Source organism: Microtus ochrogaster, chromosome 5, assembly GCF_000317375.1.
Source record: "Microtus ochrogaster isolate Prairie Vole_2 chromosome 5, MicOch1.0, whole genome shotgun sequence".
NCBI lineage: Eukaryota > Metazoa > Chordata > Mammalia > Rodentia > Cricetidae > Microtus > Microtus ochrogaster.
This window is the reverse complement of record NC_022012.1, coordinates 37,607,133-37,629,140: the sequence shown is the minus strand read 5'-3', so window position 1 is coordinate 37,629,140 and position 22,008 is coordinate 37,607,133. Positions and strand designations below refer to the sequence as shown.

At 53.5% G+C, this 22,008-nt stretch overlaps 1 protein-coding gene across 1 annotated transcript in view; it reads right to left on the bottom strand.

The window, feature by feature from the left end:
• The window catches only part of Nectin1 (nectin cell adhesion molecule 1), a 62,298-nt gene extending 43,525 nt beyond the window's left edge, over positions 1-18,773 (bottom strand). The window contains exon 1 of the mRNA XM_005347156.3: positions 17,926-18,773. Within this exon, the coding sequence (XP_005347213.1) occupies positions 17,926-18,001 (76 nt within the window). The 5' untranslated portion in view covers positions 18,002-18,773. The remainder of the gene's footprint in view (positions 1-17,925) is intronic.
• Positions 18,774-22,008: the final 3,235 nt, after the last annotated feature.

The following is a 22,008-nucleotide window of genomic DNA, read 5'->3' as shown; positions in this document are numbered from 1 at the left end:
TCAATCTCCAGCACAACACAACACTGATTACTCAACTGTGATGCTGGCATTTGGGAAGTGGAGATGGGAAGATAAGGAGACAGACAGCCTCTGCTACACAGTGTATTCCAGCCTGATCTACAGGAGACCCCCCAAGTAAGTAGTCCTTGTAGTAGACAAGGTTGTAAACCTTGCCTATGAGCCACTGGGTGCCATTAGTGCTCTCTGGGCAGAATTGCCACATAATCACTTAAGGGGGAGGGCTTGTGGAGTGAGTGCTAAGTGGAAGAGGCCACACACTGTACGGTCTCATTTAAGTGATGTGTTTAAATGGGCATGTGGGCAGGAGCGGAGAAGGAGTGACAGGTCTAGGGGGGCACAGATGTCCTGAATGCTAGGGTGGTGATGGTTTCTCAACTCAGCAAATATAATAAACGCCATTGAGTTGCATACTTTAGAAGGGTGAAGTTTATGGTATGTCAATTATATTGTAATTTAAAAGTACACAGAGAAGGTTGGGTGGTGGGCCAGCCATGAAGGAAGGGTCTCCATGAAGGTGTGAGATACCTTCTTCCCTCCCAAGCCAGAGCTGATTCTGCTTGGGTGGGTACTAGAAGGCCCTAGAACCCCACTCCAGGCACATCGCCATCCCCCTGCTGTAGTCAATGTTTCACGTACGTCCCGCACATGATGTCTGGGACCAGCATAACAAACAGGTCACCTGACAAGCTCCACCACTTATTTTTGAAGACAGACAAGTCCCCTGGCAATAGAGCAGGCACAGAAAGGCTTTGCTATAGATGAGGAAATTAGGGCAGAAAATAACATCATGAAAGCAGATCTGACTGTTGGAGACAGGAGAGATCCCACACCCCCTCACATCCCAGTGCGTGGGGCCTGTCGGAGCTCCTGGGAGACCAAGGGTCACCTGACTTCAGACTGCCACACTGTCTCCTTGGAGCCAGCATTATTCCCGCCACTATACCTGCAGGGGCCTAAGGTGCTCCCTGAAGCAGGTGGGGAGGGGTTCAGAAGCCAGGACCCCTTCTAATGATGGCCCTTGCTGTAGGATACTGAATTACAGGCTCCGTGCTCTGAAGACACCTACTTCCCAGAGGGGGACGTAGAAGGCCCTGCTCCTTAGGTGGTTCATTTGAGGGAGTTGGGGTTACCCTCCCACTGTAGAGTGGGGAGATGTGAGGCCACCACAGGGAAACTTTGAAGTGGGGTGGGCAGGGAGACAGAAAAGGTACCTGGAAGGAGGCAGAAGCTGCAGGTTCTCATTCTGCCGGGTTGAAGGACAAGGGCAGCCCTGCACGCCCCAGTGTGCACGCATGGAAAGTACTTATGAATGGAAGTGGAAGGAGGGGGAGCAGTGTGTGTGGGAGGCCACAAGAAGCCCGGGAACGGGCTAGGGAGATGATAGACAGACCCAGGGAACTCCAGCTCCGGGACAGTGGTGCTTGTTGTCACGAGTTCACAGGTGAAGGCATGGCAAAGACGAGGGGACGAGACAGAGCAGGTTGAGGGGAGGACTTAGCTATTTTTTCCCAGCATCCCCCAGGCCACTTCTCTCACCACAAACCTCAGTCTCAAGCCACTTGGTTGTCATGGAAACAGGATGGAATAGAACAGATGGTCTCTACTAGCCAAATTCCAATTAAACAGGGCAGAGATAGATAGGAAAGGGGGTATGATCTGATGGGGCCACGGAGGGCTCTGCCCCACAGCCCACCTCACACATACCCAGGGCTCCCCTAGGATGGACGGGAGACTTGGGCAGAGAGTCTCACTGCCAGGCACCCGTGCCCTCATGCCTTCAGTCCTTAAAGATGCAGGGCAGGGAGGTCGAGGAAATGTCAGCTGTGGGGAACTCACTGGGGGATTCACCTTTAAATTCAGCGCATCAAAATGAAGGCACACACGCATACGTGTGCACACACACATATACAAGCACGCCTGTGTGCCGAAAACACATCTACAGGAACAGAAGCACGCAGGAGCAGTGCAGAAAGGTTAAGCAAAGTCATTACGGAGGCACACTTTTAACATGGTACAAAGAAAATGCTTTGGAAACAAAATAAGCAATTTATTCCCATTTATTTAATTAACATCTTGGAAGACCCTCATCAAAAGCCTTCTAATAGAGATATAAACATACACCTGTGATCGCATACAGTCCCTGGCCTCAAAGACACAGGACAAATGGACTAATAACATGAGCGCTGCTGCTTCCTTCCGACTGTGCACGGAGTGCGGTGGCCGCAGAGGAGACGACAGATCTGCAGAAGGCAACTGGAGATGAGAGCACCTACGCAGAGGGTGCACGGGGCTTTGAAGGGTGAGTAGGAGCTTGCCGGGCAGTGAGGCCAGAACAAAGCTGGGAAAGAATGCAGCTTGCAGGGGGAATACATTCGTTTGAGTGGAATTGATGTGTAGAGCAATTAGTGGGAGGAAAAGACCCCTAGACGAGGCCTGGTGCAAACGATACCACTTCTGATGCGTGCACGCCAATATCCGACACACAGAAACATGCCACCACTCGGTTCCCGCTTGCAAAGCCACCCAGCCACACACAGCCTGGCACACACAATTACGGTGCTCCAGTACTTAGCAAATGGGGAAAAAAAGATTTGTTTGCTCCGAAAAAAGCGAGGTGGGTTTAGAGGTGTCAGGAAAAACGGAGCATCCGAAGTTCTCTCTTGGCTACGGGGTGAGAAAGGGTGCCAAGAGCGGCACAGAGACGGGGGTGCTCCAGAGCCAGCTGGCTCCCATCACGTTAGCATACACTCATGAGGCACCTGCTGCCTACAAGGCTCTCAGCTGGGCTGTGTGAAGGCCTTCCTTAAGGAGCAAAGGGCCTAGAGGAAGGGAGAGGAGACAGTCACCCTGAACAAACTGGGTGTCTCACAGGCAGATGTGCTAGGGCTGGGGCTCGGCCATCAGCAGGAAGTAAGGCCCAGGAACAGGAGTTGGAGTGGTTCACTCTATGCCCAGATAACAGGATGGGAAGTAGCTCTAGAAAAACATGTCTGGCTGAGCAGAAGGCTAGCCCAGCGATGCTCAGTGTGCTGCCTGGGGGGAACCGCAGCAATGGTTTTGGTGGTTTGTTCTGTTTTGGTTTTGTTTGTTTGTCTGTCTGAGACAAGGTAGCCTAGGCTGACCTCAAACCCACAGTGATCTGCCTGCCTCTGCCCCCACTTCCCTAAATTCTGGGATTACAGGCTTGTAATCCTGGCTTGAAGATATCTATTGTCACAGTACACAGAGGATAAAGGGGTGGATGCTACTGGCCTCTAGTGAGTAGAGGCCAGGGAAATTGCTAAACGTGCTTCCATGTGCAGGGTGGCCCATGCCAAAGGATGTCTGGCTTCCAAGTGAGCAGTGCTAAGGCTGAAAGGCATGGCCTAGATCGTGGGGCATGGACTGAGGTTGGCAGCAATGAAGAGCCCATGAGGGCTTCCCAGTGGGATGGGACAGTGGTATGCTCAAACTTCTCTTCATTCTGCCAGTGATCAGTGGCTGCTCAGGAATGGGGAAAGACATTGGGGAAGAGTGACAGTACTGAGCTCAGAGGTGTCCCAAGGACAGTGCCAGGCCTTGCAGCAGCAAAGGGGAAAGAGGAAGAACAGCGAACAGACCTGGGGGTTCCAATGGCACAAACGGGAAGAGTCCAGGGTGGGCGGTAGCTTGGGCAGAGGAGGACAGGTGAGTAAAGATCTTGGGGTGCAGGACTACACACAGTTAAGGGTGAACTAAGAGGTGGAGGGTTTCTCGTTAGCCCTCCCCCATCCCCAGGGCCTCCCAACGCTCCATGCCCACCTCCACACACAGGTCTTCCACTTGGGGCTGTCCCTGTCTGTCTCCTAAGGCTTCGGGGCTCAATGTCAAGCTCTCTGTCCTGGAGTAGCCTCTAGACCCACCCTCGTGAAGGCCAGCTCTCCGCATCTCCATCCCAGTCTCTATCCACTCAAGCAGTTCTGACATTCCGCACAACTCCCAGGGGCTGGGAACCCCCTGTCTTGAGGATAGACCCCCACTTTGTGTATGCATATGAGGGAGAGTAGGGGAGTCCACCCTGGGCCCTGCCTTCATTCAGCTCTGGCCTTTCTCTGTCTTCCCTTTCTACCACTCTGTCCCCTGATGGCCGGTTTGTAAAACCAGCTAGGGAAACTGTTCTAAGGGCCACCAGGACAGGATTATACCCAAGATCATAAGTCAGAGGTGGGAAACCTGGCCAACCTCCAACCAGCAAGTGCTCCCGTAGTCAACGAAGAAAATGCTAGAACCCCAGAACATGTGACTCCCCTGCTCTTTTTACCTTACATGGCAGGACCCGGTACAAACTGGTCTCAGGTGCCCCCAACATGGACCATGAATAAACTCACGAATCATGTTTCTAGTTGCTTTAAGCATTTCTTTTTGACACACAGTACCTGGAGCGGCCCGGGGAGAATCCATTGGCTCATTCCTCTTACAGGCACCACAGGGCTGCAGAAAGGGCTCACATATAATGGCAGCCTTGCTCTCTGGGGTACCTGGAGACCCTCTGTGGGTGGCCTGCCCTCCCAGCAGGAAGAATCTAGGGACATCCACAGCCTGTGGGGGAGGGTAGGGAAGGCTGGTCACTAATCTCTCTTGGAGATTACACAGCAGGCTGATTCTGGGTGCCAGAGACCAACTGGGGGGATGGGAGCATGATGGGAGGCTCTTGCCTGGGATGGGGGTGGGGGAGGTGGCAGGACCAAGCAGATGGGGCTTCTTTTCTGGGACCTGGACATAGCCAGAAAGACCTCTAGGATTAGGGGCTGAAATTTGGGGACAAAACTGCCAATGATTTATTAACCAGGGTTGCCAAAGATTAACCCAAACGCCTAGACCTTTAGGCTCAGGCTTCCTCTGTCATCTAAGTTGAACAACCCCCACCCCAACCTCCACCCCCAACCCCCACCCCCAACACCGTTCAATTAGGCTACTTGTGGTCTGGCTCTTATCTTCCGGTGCCCTGATGGCTGCTACTCTCCCATGACTCCTACACCCAGGATTGACAGTTGTTTGGGACAGGTCCCCCCAGCTTGTCTGAGTGAACAGGGAGGTCCTCAGCCCTGTCCAAGTCTTCATTTCAACCTCTCCAATGGCTGGCTTGGCTGACTGCTGTTAGCATCTTACATCCCCAAACTCAGGCTTGGACCAGGCTGGGGGTCTGAAGGAGAGGAGGGAAGAACGATCAGACACTGTCTCTGCTAGAAGGGGACTAATGACAGGCGTGGCGGCAAGCATCAGTGAGTAGCCAGGGGTGTGGGCTCTACACAGCTCAGTCTCAGGGAAGCAGGAGCTGGGTAAGGTGGAGGCAGGTTGAGTAGATCCTGGGTGACCCCTCACCTCTCACCTGGCATGCTCAAAAAGGCTTCTGAGTGGTCCTGAAAGTAGAGGAAAGCTTATCGACCCCCTCAGCCTTTGTTTTGGGGAACTGGGAGCCCAGTGGCTGTGTGGGTGCCAGGACAGTTCTGTCAGACTACCTCTGCCCTTGAACTTCCACCTGCAGAATTTGCTTCAGTATCCTAGTGCCAAAAAGTGAGCGCCCCACCCTGCCACATGCTGGGTCTGGCCCTTCCTGTGTTGTGACATGCCCCAGAGCTGCTGCCCATACTGGGTCATGAAACACCAGAAAACAGGAGAGATCACTCCACCTGCGGCACCCCATGGGGTCACCCGACTCTCCAAAGCAGTCAGAAATTTGGTCCCCAGGAGGGCACAGGAACCTTGGAGCCCACAAACAGCATGCCCCACCCCCACCCTGCAACCTCCCAGGTAACAGACACAGGCAGAAAGAGTCCCATCCCACCACCCTGGCTGCCCCCAGGCAGCCTCAGGGCAGCCCCACACATCATGATCCTCTGCAATATGCTCTCTCCACCATCCCCCTTTCCCCATCACTAACTTAATTCCTTAATTCCCACTGGAGATAAGCCGATCTTCCACTGCAATTTATAGTTAATCCAAAAGAAAACAGGGGTGGGAAGGGGTGAGGGCTGGACTAGAGGATGGGGGTGACAATGGAGGGAGGTGTGAAGCCAGCCTGCCCACTCCACCTCCTCTTAGATCTCTCACAGTCAACTGTGAATTGAGGCCAAAATCCCAGGCTGCTCAGTCTACTTCTGGTACACTGGGTTCAGTCTGGGGCAGTACTTCTGCTACTAGCTCTCCAGACAAATTGTTCCCAAAGACAGCACCAGAGACTGAGAGGTGTGTGACGCTGGGCCACCAAAGCACATGGGGTTGGGGAGAAAGACGTGGCTTGAGGCCTCTCTGAGCAGATGATAAGGGCATCATGTGCCCCGGGCAATTTCAGGGGACAGTGAAGGAGCTGGTGTATCAGGACACAGATCTTAGTATGGTTGTATGGGGAATGTAGGGATTCCAAGGAGGGTGGAGAGCTCCCTGTCCCTAGAGGGGTTCACACTGAAGCTGGAAGCTCTACCAACTGGAAGGGGTTTGGGTAAGAGGGTTCAGGATGTGAACATGGTAATACTTTATTTGATTTTGCCTCTAATACTGAGACTCCAGAATTTTGACCGACCTGCTCTGCCCTCTTTGACGGGACAGGGAAACTCCCTAAGTTGTGGTTCTGCTGGGAGGCTCTCTCTAGTTCTGGGACTGGTGGGGAAGCAGGGGCTCTCCTTGAAGGGTGTAGGAGAACCTGACCTAGCTCGTCTATCCTTAAGTTCTAAACAGGGAAGATTCAGGGAGATGAGCGTTGACATGACCCACCAGGCTGCAACACTCTGTCTACACAGCCTCCCAGGCATCTGTGTTGTGGGCATTCTTGCCTAAGGGAGAATTTACCTGAGGTGTCATATGCTGTATGTGAGGGCAGAGGGCAGAGGGTTGATGCCATCCTCTGCTGGCCAGGATATTATGTATGCTGCTGTGTCCTTGGCCGCCATCTCCAAGGGAATGTAGGGATGCACCATGCTTGCACAAGAGTGGTCAGGAGTATGTGGGAGAGTCAGAATCTTGAGCCCCTCTCATTTAATCATGGCTTCCAACTTCTTAAGAAAGGAGACCAAATGGCCCCAAAGAGGCACCAGGCGACCCCCTGGGGTGGTGGTAGGGAAGGCACATCTCTGCCCCTAGCCTGGAGGAGGGGATATCTTGACCATATGATAGGTTACTGCTGCTAGAAGGGGGTCCTCCTTTGGAGACTGAGTTTTCCTTCTCTAAGCTCAGGGTCCATGGATGAAGAGCTAATGATGGCCCCTGGTATGGCACCAGGCTCTCTATCAGCTTTCAGTTGCTTCCTCTTTCAAAGCCTCCACCCAAACCTAACAGTTAAGGGAACCTACGCTTACAGGTTGTATGGCATTGATCCACAGGCCAACACAGGTCACTCGTAAAATCTTACAACCAAAACAACTTGTGGGTTCAATCTTGAGAAGAAAAATAGTGAAACATGTTGTTACTGATAATACAGAAAAAAAAAATGCAAGTGACCTCCGAGTGTCTCTACATGGCACTGGGGGCAGAGCAGACATTGGCTAGGGGAGGCAGCGGTCGTCAGGGGCTACCTCTCACCTTCAGGGACCCAGACTCTGAGCCAGCATCAGTAGTTTGGCGAGAGCCCCCCCCCATGAAGATGTCGAGCAGCTAATCAGGAGCAGACACACACATCACATGTGACCTCACGTGTGCACACATACACAATCATAAACCTCCTTAGTACACACACAGGAGACACGAAAACACTCATGAAGAAACACACATAAACCACACAAATTATTACCACAGCGCAAACCGTGTCCACAGCGCTGAGGGGATGGGGTAATGGAGTGATAGGGCGTGGATGCAGTAAGAAGCGCTGCCTGGGAATGATGCCTCCATGCAGGGCCTGGGGCGGGGTGGATATGGAGAATTCCCAGCTATCCCTGCGGCAGCAGCGCTGTGAGGTGGGCGCCAAGGATTGTCACTGCATCCCCTCCTTTATCACCCCCGCTTCTCTTCAGTGCAGACCCAGGCCCATTATCTGCCTCCTGGGAGGACTGGGTAGGGTGCTGTGGCAGGGACAGAGGAGGGAGCAGGGGAGTAGGGTCTGTAGCCTAAGTTCCCCTAAAGGCCCATCCATCAAGTCGTCGGAGATAATCAGTGCTCAGCTGGTTCAGGACATTGATGACTCTCTGGGCACCACAGACACAAAGAATAAATTTAGGAAGGGGCTGTGTAGGAGGTATCTGGGTAGCAGGGCTGCTGTCTTGCCTGGGAAGGGAGAGAAGGCCCATCCATCATTCTGAGAGATGTAGCAATCTAGGCCAATGAGATGGCGACGCTTCAGGGCGGGGGTGGTGGGCAGTAATAATAAAATCATCTCGTGCACGGTGTGGCTGCTCCGTCAGTATCTTATTTACACTTGGGAGATGTCTGTCCCTGCCTGTGCTCCAACTGAGACTCCCAGAAAAGCTGTACAATACAGCCACCATAGATGCAAAACCTCTGGGGTAGGGGGCTCCTTTGTGATCACTGGGCAATTCCCGGGTTTGGGGAGGATCCAAGCAGATCCTAAGTCTGCTTCTTCTGGGGGCTTTCAGGTAGATTCCAGTCTGGGATGGCTCCAGCTGGTGTTTGGGCCACAGGGGCCACATTATGATTCAAGCTAGTGGAGCATGGACAATCTGAGGGTCTGGGAGGAATTTCTCTTTGGCTTCGGAACCGATCAGATGACTCTGCTTCAGCCCAGCTAACTTCCCAATTAAGCCAGTGGAACCGTGAGGCCAGAGTCCACTGGGTGACCTGTAGGATCATGAGGGCCCAGGAAAAAGCACTAGCTCTGGGTTACCCTGAGGGCAATGTGTTCACGCCCTGTGCAGAGGCCATTGTTAGTCCTGAGCCACAACCTGGGGAAAGGTCTGAGTTTTTCACTCCCAGGATTGCCTCTGCTGGGCTTCTCCAAATCTTTATCTGGCTGTACCCTACTGCATGGCTGAGGATCCCAGGCCCCGAGGGATGCACTGCCCCCCCTCCAGCTCCTGGTCCCTGGCCTCCCTGGGGCAGAGGAAGCACTGGTCCTTTCATCCCAAGAGATCAAAGCTTCCTACACAGGTGAACACCCTAAATCCGCCCCTGCAGAGGCCCCTCCCTTTCTATCTTTTGGGAATCCTAGGAGACAGCAAAGGATAGAACCTTCCAGAAGCCTAAGATGAGCTCAGGACCCACCTAGGATACCTTGATACCTGTTATGAAGTTTACTGTGAGAAGCCACTGCCCTGCTTCTTGTGTCTGCATGGAGCACAGTGGGAGGCTCCCACAATGGCACTGGTAATGTGTAGACTGAGGGAGGAAAGAAGGATAACATGGTATCTTATCTGTTCCAGCACAGCCAATGGACACTACTGAGGTCCAGGAGGGGTAGGGACATGAGAAGGGACAGGATGGTCCAGGAACATACTCATTGTGCTTCTAAAACTTCTAACATAGCAAAAGGACACCACATAGCTCCCAGGCCATGCAACCACAGGACGGGGTTATGTGTGATCCTTAAAGGGACACAGGTGTAAGCAGTAGCACGCTAAGCACAGAGCTGAACCACTCTTAATGTACTATCTTGCAAATGCTCCACGCTTAGCAAAGAGGCTCCTCCACCATTTGCCCACAAAGCTCTGGAAGAGAAGCAACTCAGCCAAGTGGAAGCATCATAGACACTGGGTCTGACTTCTTAGACCCGAACTCTGACTCTGCCACTCGTCAGCTGAGTGACCACAGGCAAGTCACCTAACCTGTCTGGGTCTCATCCTTCCAGACATAAAAGTCGGCACACCGCATCTACCATGAACATTCCACGTGATCTGTGATGATCATACGTTATTAGATGATGCTGCCAACAGTGTCTGGCACCCAAGATCTCCGAATACAACTTTGCTTTCACCATCACTATTATTCATGCACCTGTCCATCCACGCAGCAGCACTCCTAGCCGACTACAGGGCTGGCTCCGCGTTAGGCCAGTGTTAGGCCACAAGAAAATTCAACCAAGAGGTCCTCGTGGCCTTGTGAAGAAGATAAAGTCCAGGTTCAAATAACGATGGGGCACCAATGAGGTACGGCAAGGCTGATGAGAGAAGTTATCCGCAGCCGGAGGGCGGACCATGAAGGCTTCATGATGCTATTAGCTCAAATTTAGTGTTTAGAGTTAGCCTTTAAAGGAAATAGTGGATAAGGTGCAGGAACGGAAGATGCAAAGGCACTGGAGTGGGGAAAACACTTGGCCTGAACTGAGGAGTGTGCAGGCGAGGGCATTGAGCCACTGCAGGGAAGGAGCAGCCATCATAGGCTCCTGAGCTCGTAAGAGTCCTTCTCGGGTGTATCCTGGGAGTGTGGGTACATGGGAGCCTGGAGTCAGGGCCAGATACAAGCCAGGAGCTGCAGTAGCAGCCTCACCAAGGGGATACTGTCACCAGAGTTCATAGCAGTGGCTTGACCCGGAGGCACCTTCTCTTACACTCGTCTTAGCAGTTGACAGGGAGGGGGTGACACCTGAGGTGTGGCTCAGAGGCATAGAGGGGCACCACCTCCCCATCCCAGTGTCACTTAAACAGCAGAAGTGGCTTGAAGGGGCTTCCAGGAAATGCCCTGGAGCCATTACTGGCCCCTTGCCCCCTTCCCTCAGTGCAGAGCTGACTGTGTCTGCCCAAAGAGATCATGCTTCCCTCTCCACTGACTCACCTGGCGGTCCTACCAGCTCACCTGCCAAAGCGTGGGCTGCCCTGCATGACCCTCTTATGAGCGCAGGGCAGACCCTGGAGCCTGAGTGTGCTCACACCAGTTATTTGAGTCTGGCCTGCATTTTCCCAATAAGCCCGAGGCACCAAGAGGGATCTTGTTTGTTTTTCACAGCGACAGCTATGGAGCCATGCTGGTGTCCTGGTAGTCTGGGTTTCAGGTGAGACTATAAGACAGGAACACGGGGTACAGGCAGAACAAGGCTGGCTGTTCGTGGGCACTAGAGCCTGCTATGAAACAGATAGCCCCATCTTTGGGGAACAGAACTCTGGTCAAGGCACCCAACTCCAGGGAGCAGGTGAGACAGGACTCATGCCAAGGGTACTAGGTGGTTCTTGGTAGGAATTGGCTCTTTCAGTCTTGGATGAAAACTCCAGTTAGAGATGAGGAAAATGCTTTGGCCACAGGGTCTCTAGTCCTCTACCCTCTGCCATTTGGATGGAAAGACAGGCCAAGATTTAGTCCAAGGCCACTGAGGACCCCGGGTTGTATCTCTGCTCCAGTTGCATGTGGGGATGGTATGCTGTCCCTGTCCCAAGGGCCCTCATCTATGGGGTGATGATGGTGCAGCCTACAGTCAGCTCCTTTCAGGGAACAGCCCGGGAGGGAGCTGGGGCTTCTCCCTGCAGGCTGGGGGCAGAACTGAGAGTCCAGCTGGCTTCAGCTTTGTGGTATAAGCATTCCAGGACTTTGGAGGGATGGCCTCCATTTAAGCCCATCGATTGACCTCAGTCTCTCAATGGGACACTCTTGTGCCCATGGCCAATGGCCCATTTTGCTTCCTGGACCACGCCTGCAGCTGGGTCCCAAAGGAGCCACGAGCCAGCAGAACTAATGTCCTCTAATGAGATTCGGGCCAGAGTGGTCAGGCGGGTTTTATTGTCTGTGGCTGGGTAATGAGACTCCTCATAAACTGAGAGTGATTTGGGGTCTGTGTAGGCTAGAGGTGGCGGGGGTTGTCCGGGCAAGGGAGTTGACTCAAAGTGCCAAATTGTACCCCCAAACCTCTCTTGGGTGCTCCATCCACCCCATGATGCTTTCTGGGCTCCTGCTTTCTGCCTGAGCCAAGCCCACACCCTGTCCTGGCATGCCCATACCCTGGGGCCTCACGCTCACACCTCAGGGCCCTGCCCTTGTCTCAGCCCACATTTCCAGGGGAGGATGCTCCCTGTCTCCCTCTCCTTCACCGCTCCACTGGTAGGCTTACCCTGTGCCAACCTGGGTTCTGTGTCACCTCCAGAAGCACTCTCCATGTTTTCCACTTACCCCTCACCTCCTCCAGGAGCATGTTGTACCTGCTGTAGGGCAGGAAGGTGGCAGCTGGTGGTGGCTGACAAAGCCAATGACTATATCATGGAGACAATGGTGACCTGGCTCAACCCCTTCTGTGTGCCCATCCCAGCTTGTTCCTTCTTTCTGGTCTACTGGATTCACCCCAGAAGCCTGGTGCCTAATAATGGCCACACTCGCATGGGAAGGCAACATGTCATCAAACTAAGATCCACTTTCTTTGTTTGTGAGAAGAAAACAATATTAATTCTAACACAACTCACGCGAATTCTAGCTGAAGCTCCGAGTGGAGAGTGGTACCCACCACACACGGGTTCCATCTGCATTACTTTCATGACATTTTAGTGGAAGACCAGGAAGAGAAGGAGGTAACCCCAGGAAGGACTCTCTTTACCCGGCCTCTACTGCCTCACCAAGAGCTGTTATCTCCCCTCCCCTCAGATGTAGAAGTTTAAAGAAAAGCAGGGGGCAGAGAGTCCCAGGCTCTCCCTGCCAGCCCTGGGCCGCTGCCTCTGCAAGCACTCCAGATGGGCAATGGTGCCCCAGCTGGGCTGCAGCCAGGGAGTGAAGCCGGTGCCTGGAGAGCCCTGGGCAACATGCTGCAGAACAAAGGCTGCCCAGCACCTGCTGCCTGTGGAGTACCCGGCCTCCACAGGACTGGCCTGGGCAGGTACCTTCAGCCAGTCAGGCCACCCAAGTCCTCCCACAGTGCCAGCAGCTCCCAGGTGGCTGCAGCATCATGCCCAAATAGGGGCAGGGCCACTCAGAGGAAAGACATTGGGAGAGAACCTGGGTTCTTCATTATTTCGTGCTATCACATGCTAGCCTTAAGCTAAACACTTTTAGTTCATCATTCTCCATCTCTCCTTGAAAGCCTGGATATCATAGCAACATTTAGTTCCATTTTACAGATAGGAAACCTGAGGCTCATGCAGCAACCCTGCTAAGGTCTCTCAACTAGTCATCAGTAGAGCTGGGATTCCAACATAGCTTGGCCAGTTTTTACTAAGTTGGGCCACCAAGATGGGGTGAACACTTGGTTACGGGAGAAGGACAGCTAAGCGACCTGCTTCTCTGCCTTCTACTGAGAGTCTGAGTAAGGCACAGTTCTCATGCCCTACCCCTGGAGAATAAAACCCTATAACTTCCTCTTCTGCATTTCCCAGGATAAAGATTACCTACCAATTGCCCTCAAGACCCTACCCTCTGCTATCACACAGTCTCTGGGTCTGTCTTGGATCTCTCCTGTTACACTGGGTTTGCCTCTGCTTGTGGAAGGGCCGAGGTTCTGAGAGTGTATCTGACACATTGTCTCACACTTCTTCATTTTCCTCTTCTAGCTCCACCAGGCACTCGGAGCTTCAAGGGTTAACTGGATGCAGGGGTGTTATCTCCAGCTCAGGGCATTCCCTCTGCAAGGTGATCTGGCTCAGATCTTAAGTTACCTCCTGTCCCAGGCAGCACATCTGCTGTTGGCTCTGTGGGCTTGTTCTCTATGGAGTGGGGTCGGCAGCCCAGGGGAATACTTGTGTGCTAGGTTTGGGCAAGGAGGCTAAGCCCCCAAGACTGCTGTGTCCTATTCCTTGTTTCTTCCTGCCACCTCCTTTTCTAACAAATGGGCTCTCTCCTTCTATTGCCCAAGCCTAGGATTCTCTCAGGTACATTCATGTTGCTGACCTGGCCACCCACCCGGCTCTGCAGACTTCTTACAGGAACCAAAGGACTTGCTATCTTTGAAAAAGGACAGTATGGTACCTAACTCCCCCAAATTCCTTTCCCTAAGTGTCCATGCAGGAAGCAAAGATCCATAAGGAAGAACTGAAAACCTATGTCCCCTGGCCCCTTCCAGACATTTCAGGATCTTGAGAGCCTATGGAGTAGGCCAGGCCCATTATGGCTCCAGCATTGCTCTGATGGCTGAGGAGACAACAGAAGGTTCACAAGAAGAGAGAAGCCTTTCCAGGTGTCGTCAAGGTCTTGTGCTCCTCCTTGTAAGGATTTAGGGGAAAACCAAGGACAGAGAAGCAAGAAAGCAGCACCAAGGCTTCCTGGGACCCAGCAGTTTTTCCTGGAGTAAGCTAGCTAAGAGCAAATTCTGGGTCTCTTCCCAAAGTCACCCTCAAGTCATTGAGGTAGACACAGGCATTGTCAAGGCTCAAAGCTACCGATGCAACCCATCCGGATGCCAAAAAAAGTCAGTTATGTGTGAACATGCATTTGGTACTTACAGCCCCAGTTCCATGGTGATCGCAAATATGAATACAGATACTAACTAATTCTAGTCCTTGCAGATCTGTGCTTGTAACAGTGAATTGGAGGTGACCAGCATCATCACACAGAGCCCCATGCACATGTGTGTATACACACCCACTCTGGAGCAAAGGCGAGCCTGTCAGAGTGTTAGAGGCCAAGTCCCACAACTGGCTACAGAACATTCTTACCTGGAGTGCTGGCTACTGTTCAAAGTTAAAGGTGAGAGGGAAAAAAAGGCCCAACAGGTGATGTAGACACCTCTCTGCCCCTTCCTCAGTGGAGAGGTTTTCAATTTGCCAAGCTAACCAGGAAAGATAGCATCAGAAGAGCAGAAGCTACAGTCACACCTCCCTTGGGTGTTTTCGATTTGTGCTGAACAATGAACATTAGTCAGCTGCTAAACAATGGGAGCATCATAGATGCAGCAATGGGAGCCGACCCTCTGGCCCTCGAACCCAGCCTGCTGGCTCAGCTGTGGGCACAGCCACGCTGGCAGCCTACAACTGGGCCCACAGGTCAGGCAGCCCAGGCGATCACCCAGGTGGACTCACTGTGCAGAGCCAAGTGGCCAAGGAAGGAACTGGCAGCCTACAACTGGTCCCAGCTAGCTTTAGGAAGCCACTGGCTACGTGGACTGGTCCAGGTTCAGAAAGCTTCTAGACCACTCGGCCAGGACCGCTGGGCTCATGCTCTGCAGTGTCTAGCCTTCCCTCCAGCCTTGAGGGTTAGGCCTTGAATCTGACTCAGACGCTCTCCACAAGGCTACCTGACTAATAGGCCTGGAAACGGCTGTGTTTGACACTGCAAACCCCAGACCAGGAGAATGGATGCTGCTATGATGCCTGGCCCAGTAAATCCAAGCCCACCATGGTCTTTGAGAAACAGGCAAAAGGAAAAGAACCCAACAGCTTAGCTCAGGGGGCTTCAAAGGAAAGCACCAGGAATGGGTGCTGTGCACAGGCTGCCTAAAGGGAACGAATGCTGGGGCCTGACAGGTCTTTGCATGGTGAGCTTGACACCTAGGGTGTGGGTTTCTTTCTAGACCAAAGGTGTAGGGAAGCCAATTAGAGAGGGTGTGGTATAGGTGGGACACCCACTTCCCAGGCAGCTTCTCCACCCCATCCTCTTCTGGTAACACTGTGGGTAACACTGACCCTCTCCTCTAAGTGAGCACCCTGGAAGGAACCTGTCATCTCTGGGAACAAAGTCCTGGGCCCTTTCTACCCTACCTGTACTGTCTATCATACAGAAACATACTTCTCTTTGTACACTTCAAGAGCCAGATCAGCTGTGTTACGAAGTCGGGAATCATCACATACACTGGGGGCTCCTTCCTCTCCACTTCCACAGTGTTCCCTGTCGCAGCCCAGGAGAACCCAGGAAAGAGCAGCAGACTGGCAAATCCCCAGAGAACAACCAGAGTAGGAAGAAGCGGAGGAAGGGAGAGGAAGGTCCACAGTGGGGATGGGGTGCCAGCTGGGCCTCCCTGCCTTCTCAGTCGGAGGACCAGACTGAGTGTAGCCATATCTGCTGCTTTCTGTCACAGCGGACTCAGAAAGCAAGCAGAGCAGCAGACAGGCTCCATCTAGGATCTGGGTGAGCCCAGGAACTTCTGCTGCCTCCGCAGCACCCATTCACCAGTCACAATCATTAGCAGAGCACCTACTAAAATACCTCTGGGCTGTGATTCCTTTCTGGGCATCCTAGCTTCTTGCTAGATTTTTGGTGGGGGAGCAACTGCTTTGAGCCAGGTGAGTGTCACCTCCCTGTCTTGTAGGAGGAGCACATCGGGCCACTCACTAACCCCCAAGGATGGAATTAAACAATTCAACCCATGCTTCAACCCAAGGAGAAATAGAGCAACAAATAGAGAGGGGTGAGCTTCCTTCCTTAAATCCTCTGGCCCTTTGTCCATCCCAGGATTAGGTTAACCCCTAGCGTGCTAGGAATCCTTAGGGCTCTTGGCGAGTTCTCCTTGCTCTGGGTTCTGGGAAGGGTTAGGGATTTAAAAGGTTCTCTTAAGCCTGTGCTGACCAGGTACATTCTAGAGGCTGAGTTTCTGTCTGTACTGCACTTGACATCAGCAGCAAGAAAGTGGATGAAAACCTCTCATTACCACCCAGACCATACTGACGGAGGGTTCAGCACGCCACTGTTCCTGTGAACAGTGTGGAATGCCCCCTCCTGGGACACTCAAGAGGCTAGTACTCCACACTACCCATGCCCCTGCTTCCCCAAATCGCTTTCCTGGCACCCACCACTGATGAAGAGGTGCAGTGCCCTAGCAGTGAGCTGGCTGGCAGAAGGAGGCAGGAAAGGAAGTAAATGAGGCCAGGCTCTTGTCTTCCAGGAGTGCATCCAAGCCACACCTGGACAGTCAGGCCAGTCTCTTCCTAACAAACTGCCTGGCAAGCTTGAAGAATCACACTGGCTGGGAAGCCAATATTCTTAATCCAACACCTTATTCTACCACCCCAGGCTGGCGACCACCAGTTACAGTCAAGCTTCCCCTATCCCTGCAAAGCCCCATCTTGCTAAGGCCGCTCGTCTCAGGTTTGTTTCCGGGGGGGAGGGGTGGCTAGAGAGATGCTTCCCCCACCTTGACCCAAATTAGTGTCCTGTTGGCAGCTCAGTTGCTTCCCCAGGGACACAAGGGGTTAAATCCAGGCGAGGGGACTCGGTAGGATTTGCCTCCTAAACGCATTTTCCAGTTCATTCCCCAGCACAATATGCCTGGGCCGGTCCCAGCCTCCGCCCCCCACCCCATCCGTCAGAACGGGCCACCACGGGCCACCTCAGGGTCGGGCGCGGAGTTAACCCCTCTTCTGCCAGCAGCTCACACCTCGAGGAAAGACTCGCGGGACACCTTCGGGGCCTCTCGGGAAAGTGGGTCATGCGGCCACCTGGCTGGCATGAAGCCCACGGAGCTTCCTCCTGGGGGAGCCCTCTGCTTTAGAAGTAGAGTTCCAAGGCGGAGCCCAGTCCCGCGCAAGGCCGGGAGTTTGCGATCCCAAGACGGCCCGGCCTCATCCTCCAGAAAAGGAACCGCAGGTGAGCAAGAAGCTGCTTGTGCCGCAGGAGCCGGCTCCAAGCGCCCGCTGTGGGGCGATGTGGGACAACAGGGGGCCCCCCGCGAGCCCGAAACCGTCTGACAAGAGGCCGCCAAAAGACGAAACCCCCTGCAACCCTCCAAGCCCACAGCCCACCAGCTCCGAGACTGACGCCCTCCCCCTGGGGCTGTTGTCTCATACCCCAAGCCCATGATTACCGTGATTATTTTGCATTTATGTAACACTCAGTGTTTCCAAACTGCTTCTCGAGCTGAGAACTGGTTATTAAATAAATAGAACCCTATTACATATTATTATTTTTGTGAAGAACTAAGCGGAGAAAGTGCTTTCTTGCTACATAGAGACGTGCATCCGATTGCTTCCCTGCAGGGCAGGCTGTTCGGCTTCTCAACCCCTTTCTCCACGGTGCCACCTCCTGCCCCCCCATCCAAGCGTGACCCAACTTTTCTGGCTCCGTTCGCTCCCTACAACCCAGTCGTGCCCGTCATCCAGCTCCCAGTCCCGAGGATGCTCTGGTTGGGTGGGGGATATGGGGGGTGGGAAGCAAAGGCGATCGCCTTACCTGGGAAGAAGGTGGCCAAACCGAGAGCGAGTCCCCACCAGCGTCCAACGGCGCCCGCAAGCCCCATCCGAGCCATCGGAGGGCGGGGGTCCGGCGAAAGGGGCGGCCAGGAGGGCGCTCCTCGCGCTCCAGAAACCAGCCTGGAAGACGAGGGCGGATCGCTGGCGGCCGGCTGGCGCTCGGTGGATCCAGGTCAGCCGCAGCCGTCGGCCGGGGCGGGATGGGCTGGGTGGGATTCGCGCGGCCGCAATCAGGGCCCTGGCTGCCGCCGGCTCAGAGCCTCAGCAGATGCCCGCCGCAAGTTGCACGAGTCATGCCCCCTTCGCCTCCTCCGCTCTCCTCCTCTTCGACCCGGTCCCCGCCCTCTTCTTCCACGCAGAGCCGGGCTGGGGAGAGGGACCCACCCCCGGCGCGCCCGGCTGCCCGACTAGCGCGGCGCAGGCTCCCGGCCCTGGGCGCACTCACACCCTCCCGCTGGGTTCCAACTTGCAGGCGTCCATGGCCGGCCGTTCTCCGAGGGTGGCCGGGCGGTGCGAAGGGCTCGGGGCCCAGGCGGTGGTGTGCGGCTACGGCGGCCAGCTGCCCTCGAGGCTCTGGGCTGTGCGGTCTTGGAGGTGCGAGGGGAGCGAGCCCGGTGCGCCACGGGTCCCCACCGCTGCCGCTGCGCCGGGTGCGGGCGATCCGCAACAATGTGGAGCTGCCTGGGAGCCGAGGCGAGCCGCGCTTGCTGCTCTCCCTCTCTTTCTCTCACTCGCCGATCCAGCCTCTCACCCGCTCTCCCGTGATGTCAGCCCGGGGGGAGGGGTTAGCGTTAACCCCCTCCTGGCTCCCACGCGCCCGGCCCAAGTCTGGCCGGGTCTCCCCCCGCGCTCCTGCACCTCCCAACCCCAGGCAGCTGCGGCTGCGAGCGTGGCCGTGGGGTCCCGCGCAGACCCCTTCGCTAGCAAGATGCCCCTCGGAGTCGCCTTTCGGCCGTGGAGAGGGCCGGAGGGCGGGCTGCCCTCCCCGGTCGCTGACAAAGGGAGGCAGTGACCCCTAGCGGCCGGCAATGAGGAGAAGCTGCTCGGTAGGGGTGGAGTTAAGATGGGGAGGGGGCGGCCGTGGGGAGCCGTGTGAACGCTGGATCTGGCATTGTCCGAGCTCCGGGGGCTTTTTTAGCCCTTTCCTCCAACCCTGGGCCCATTTCGCAGATGAGGAAACAAAGGCCCAGAGGAGGGCGTAGAGAGTGGTCCCGGGTAGAAAGAAACAGAGAACAGTCTAGAACTCAGCTGGCTAAGCATCTGCACCCCGAGATGTGGACGTAGGACAGAAGCTGCTTAACGGAAGATCAACCGCGAAAGCTGTGGAGAAGCGGAGGGAAAGCATTAGTGGATGAGATCAGGGCACTCAGGTTTCTAGTGGGACGTCCTTTATAATCCTCATTGCCTTCAGAGGGTCCTTGTTCCGAAATGGAAGCTTTCTGCTTTCCCTCAAAGAACAAGAAACCAAGTCGGCTACCATTGCTCGCACCTCGTTTCTGAGCGGTTTGCGGGATTCCCGCGAAAGTGGTCCATCCAGTCGGTGTCCCAGAACGGCCTGGACTCTCCGCCCCATCCTGTTCGCCACCCACCACATCCGGGTGGCTTCTTGCCAAGGTGACTGAGCCGGAGGGGCCCTTAGCAGTCTGAAGCCTGGACCTTCTGTTCCCCGTCCTTGGCCTGGGAGAGGCAGACAGACAGGGTTTCCCAGTCAAGAGAGTTGAACACTCCCAGGAGGCCTGACCAGACAACGCCCCCTTTGCCCTTTGCCCAACCCCAAGGGCACAGAGGCACCGGGAAGCAGCCACGTTCTGATAAAATGTAAATTTCCCTTTCCAGGAGTGGGAGGGGCAGGAGGATAAAGGAGGGTGACCATTTCCCTCTACTGAGCTAGTGGCCTTGGTCTCCCAAAGGAGCCACTCCACTCACCCGAACACTCATTCCCTGTAGCCTTTTAGGTGTCACCTGCGTAACTCAGGAACAACTCTCTAACCCAGTAACTGCCAGACCTGGGAATGCATTGCGTGGTCTCACAGTTGGTCCTTGCCCAAAGCTGGGTCTAGTCTAGGGAGGGACGCAGAAACCGAAGTTCCGAGGAGTCACTCACCACAGTGTAGTGGGGTTTTCGGAATCACCAGGAAAACATCTACCTTAGCCTGAGCTGGGCTGGACCCTTCTATGAGAAGGGAGCCCTGGGACTGACTGAAGGTCTCAGACTCAGTCCCTCGAGCAACTGGATTTAAGGTAGGGGTCAGCACAGGGAAAACCACAAAGTTGAGCAACAGCTAGGGTATTAGGTAGGGAGCTCTTAAATAATTGGTCCTAATCCAGCCTCAGCTTGAGGTAAGGTCAAATCTGTAAATTAGAATTATGCCAGGTAGTGGCCGCAGGAGGGTCTTAGGCTGGTGAATGCCCTGTTAAATTTAGCAAGTGGTGGCCAGGCTGGCAGTCAGGAAGCTCCCATCTGGCTGGCAAGTGCTTTTAAGTTTGCCAAAGCCAAAATGATTTTCTTGCTTGTGCCTGACACATCATAGGTTTTGGTTCAAGGGGGTACTTCAGATACACCAAGTTCTTTCAATTTTCCTATTTCTCCATCAGATTTCCTCTGCTGATAGGAAGGAAAATAAGACCAGGCATCAGAAAGGTGCAAGGTGTGGTTCCAACTCTTTTTTTGTTTCTTTGAAATAGGGTTTCTCTGTGTAAGGTATACCTGGCTGTCTTGGAACTCACTCTTTAGACCAGGCTGGCCTCGGACTCCAAGATCTGATTGCCTCTGCTTTAGGAGTGCTGGGATTAAAGGTGTGTGTCACCACTGTCCTGCCCTTTGCATGCTGACACTACTTCACTTCTGCGCAAATCAGCCTTGTCCTGTGCTCGTGGTTTCTGTGTGGTCCTCACAACACCCTCTGGCAAAGACATGGCAGAACCATCAGCTTTTGCTTTCAACTGGAATGTGACAATTAAGTGGATAAAAGGACTCCTGGACTCCTGGGCTCCTAGCTTAAGAGATGGGACCACAAGCTGGATGGTGGTGGCACACACTTTCCATTTGGGGGTGGGGGTTAGAGACTGGATTTCTCTGTGTAACAGTCTTGGCTGTGCTGGATCTCATTTTGTGACCAGGCTGATCTCGAACTCACTGAGATACGCCTGCCTATTGGTCCCAAATACTGGAATTAAAGGCATGTGCTAACTCCCCCCCCCCTTTTTAAAGACAGCTCTGACTGTCCTAGAACTCACTATGTAAACCAGGCTAGTCTTGAACTCACAGCATCTTTCTGTTTCTGCCTCCCAAATGCTGGGATTAAAGGCCTTGGCCACCCAGTTTAAGAGGTGGTTTTTTGTTTGTTTTTGTTTTCTTTTCCTCCCCAATCCTAAAGATTTCATTTTTGCTATTTTGGTTATTGGCTTTGTGTTTGAGACAGGTTTGGTTTTTTTTTTTGTTTTTTTGTTTTTTTTGTATTGTTTTGTTTTATTATTTTGACAGGGTTTTCTCTGTGTAACCTCCCTGGCTGTTCTGGAACTTGCTTTGTAGATCAAATGCTGGGATTAAAGGCATGCACTACCACCAACTGGACAGACAGGAGGATCTCTTTACATAGTCCTTGCTGACCTTGAAGTTACTATGTAGGCCAGGCTGACCTCAAACTCACAGCTATTCACCTGTCTCCACCTCCTAAGTACTAGGAATTATAGCTGTGCATCACCATGGCCAGCTCTGACTTCAAATTATTTTTAAAATATGTATTTTATTATTTTTAATATGTGTATATACTTGTGAGTGCAGGGCCTGAAGTGGCCAGAGACATCAGATCTCTTGAAGTTGAGTTACAAAGTGGGTGCTGGGAGTTGATTTCATGTCTTCCAGGAAAGCAATATTCACTCTTAACCACTGAACCATCTCTTCAGCTCTGGATTCAGATTCTTAAATGCCGGTTCAAAAACATCTCTTTAGCTCTGGATTCAGATTCTTTTTTTTTTTTTTTTTTTTTTTGGTTTTTCGAGACAGGGTTTCTCTGTGGCTTTGGAGCCTATCCTGCAACTAGCTCTGTAGACCAGGCTGGTC